Genomic DNA, 2979 nt, shown 5'->3' with positions numbered 1-2979 from the left:
TCTTTCCCTTACCCCAGATGGCATTTATTTTGTATTGTACATAGATGTGAATAGAAGAATATGGTTGTAGAACTTTTAACAGATGTCTCATTTTTAGCTGGCTTTATACCTCAGTAATTTATGAAGTTAGCGGAATGTAACTTATATTAAATAAGAGTTTGAATAATATTAAACTCCAGGTCTAATAAATTAAATTGCATGCTCTCTGAAACATTTCCCTGTGGTAAACAGAACCAGCTGCAAGCGGTGTAGGAACAGAAGATGTGTATTTTTATAAAAGAGGAAAAGATTTAAGCTTCCAATTTTCTTGTCATTGTAATAGCTTCGTATTTATGGTTTACATATACATAATATAAGCTTTACCGAAAATAGGAGGTATAGGGAATGAAACCCAGCATTAATCAACTTACATTTGGTAGAAGCGCTAGTTTCCAATATACAGTCTGAGTCAAACTTTAAAATATCAACCCCAACTGCAAATAGTAACACAGCATTTTCCTGTGTTGCACATTCTTTGACCCATGTCTCAAAATTGTATCTCTTATTTTAAATGTTGTTTTGTGCAGAAATCTCTTGTCGAGGGGAACGAGTCCGAGATTACTACCAAAAGCAGCAAGGGTATGCTGCGTGCCAGACGACCAAGAAGGTATCGAGACTAGAATGTAAAGGCGGGTGCTCAGCCGGGCAGTGCTGTGGGCCACTACGGAGCAAGAGACGGAAATACTCCTTCGAATGCACTGACGGGTCGTCATTTGTGGACGAGGTTGAAAAAGTGGTGAAGTGTGGCTGTACAAGTTGTCCCTCCTAAGTGTCCCTGTCACACTTGTCTTTTGCAAATGTTGTATACTTATTGACCGTGTCGGACTAATTAATGCTTCATAGTGGAAATATTTGAAATATATTGTAAAATACAGAACAGACTTATTTTTATTATGAGAATAAAGACTTTTTCTTCATTGAAAAAAAGATTCAAGTGCTTGAACTGAGACTTCTCATACCCAAGAGGAGCTTTGAAGAAAAAAAAAAAGACCTGGTAACATTGCAGCAGAGATGGGAAACTTTAACTGCTTTTAACATGGATTCTTCTTTATAACATGCTGAAGATACACTGACACTATACACATGTGACTTTCAACTTAACATCTCAGAGATGAAATACTGACCAGAACACAAGGCTTGTTTTTTCACTTTCGTATCAGTCTATTTTATTGTCTTGACAGGCCATACCAGTCACTTACCTATGGATGAGGAAGTTTTTTGAGAAAAAAGAATCAGATTATACAGAAATAATAATTGCTTGAAACACATTTTGTCTTTTGGAATTATTAAGCATCTTGAGAAGATGGGGTCTCATTTAATGAATGGGAAATGGGAGATACAAGAATATACTATAATCCTGAAATCTCCTTATGATGTGTACTTTTATGTCAGCATGTTAGCAAAAGAAGCATAAAAAATTGTTTATCTTCCCTTTTACAGTATTAATTTTTTGTAATATAAATGTTCTGGGGATGATAAAATAGATTATTGATGGATAAATTAGTAATAATATGGATTTCTGTTTCTATGAGTTCTAAACAACTCTATACAGTATTGGGTTTCATTGAGAAATATTTATTGTATCAAAGTACATTGTACTTAACCCTTTTAGGCCACCCCTTTTACTGTTTTTCAATGCTTTAATATATATTAATTTATATTTGTCCCAGTATTTTTGTAATTTTTTTTAAAGGACTTAAAAATCAGGATTTTTTTTGCAATAGAACTAACGGTAGCATGTCGTCTTGGGGTAAATGTTTTCAGTCTGTTTTTATCTTTCCGTTCCCTTTTACTTTTCCTTAGAATCTGACCACTTGGTGTCACTGAATAGAAAGTGGTGACAATTTGCAGTTTCACGTATAGCAGATATTCAGGACACCTTCCAAGAACCTGTAATATATGACAGAAAATGTCTTTACACTAGATGGCAATTGTAGAGAAGTTAATTTTCCCTATATACAGTACTTACAGAAAATAAGATGGCGTGTAGAAAATGATATTAGAAGATAGATCTTTATAAATTAATATTCCCATGGAGCTCTTTACCTTTTTTATAAAAAAGAAAAAAGGCTGTGCTATCAAAAACTGTGATTTTCCCCAAATAATAAAACTACTTTACTGCCCTAATGTTCCCCATGTTAACATGTTGCTGCTAAATTATAATGTAGAATTGGTAATCAATAGTGGGTTGTGTTCTTCTTTCAGTAAAACCCAGGGTACCCTGTAAAAATGCAGATGTTTTTTCAATTTTATTTTATTATTTTTTTTACAAAAAAAGTTAGATGTACATGTGTAATGCAGTGTGCTTTGTCATATTTGGACTGATATCAGTAATGCTACTGATGTTTGTAAATTAAACAGATATTTACTTCATTAACAGCTTTTATTTGTATTCTTCTGAGAAGTTTAAGTTGTCTAGCAGCCTTTAATTAAACATCTGTTGCAAAGAATATTTCGTAAAAAACAGTATAAAACCCAACTCTAGATCTAGTGTATTCATTGCTGAAAATCTGAAGAAGGAATTTACTTGGGATTACCACACCAAGAGGCAGTGACATCTGAAAATCTCTGTGCATTATGAACTCAGATGAACTTACACCAAAACTAAGAAAATACTTATAAATAAAGTACACTGGAGGAAAAGGCAAATTGAGTCTATCCTAATACATTATTGGTTATAAAAATGGCAATTTGATAGTTGTTCTAGCAAGTAATTTGATTCTTTAGAGGGATTCATTTTCACTAATCTTTGACTGAGTATTTTAAATTCAATTGGATGGGATGATACTTAACCAAGTTTATCTTCTCTAAAATATTTTTTACAAATAATTCTGTGTTTATTTTACTTAGTCTACATTAGAATTTGTCTAGATATCCAGTGAAACAGCCTTTGGTATAATGCCTTCTTTGCATCTTCTATGACTGCTAAAAATGTGCTGT

At 32.9% G+C, this 2979-nt stretch overlaps 1 protein-coding gene across 1 annotated transcript in view; it reads left to right on the top strand.

The window, feature by feature from the left end:
* The window catches only part of SLIT2 (slit guidance ligand 2), a 262238-nt gene extending 259822 nt beyond the window's left edge, over positions 1-2416 (top strand). The window contains exon 39 of the mRNA XM_008645128.2: positions 567-2416. Within this exon, the coding sequence (XP_008643350.1) occupies positions 567-808 (242 nt within the window). The 3' untranslated portion in view covers positions 809-2416. The remainder of the gene's footprint in view (positions 1-566) is intronic.
* Positions 2417-2979: the final 563 nt, after the last annotated feature.

This window comes from Corvus brachyrhynchos, unplaced genomic scaffold (assembly GCF_000691975.1).
Source record: "Corvus brachyrhynchos isolate BGI_N302 unplaced genomic scaffold, ASM69197v1 scaffold80, whole genome shotgun sequence".
Taxonomy (NCBI): Eukaryota; Metazoa; Chordata; class Aves; order Passeriformes; family Corvidae; genus Corvus; species Corvus brachyrhynchos.
The sequence above is the reverse complement of the archived record's forward strand: the minus strand, read 5'-3'. Positions and strand labels throughout refer to the sequence as shown.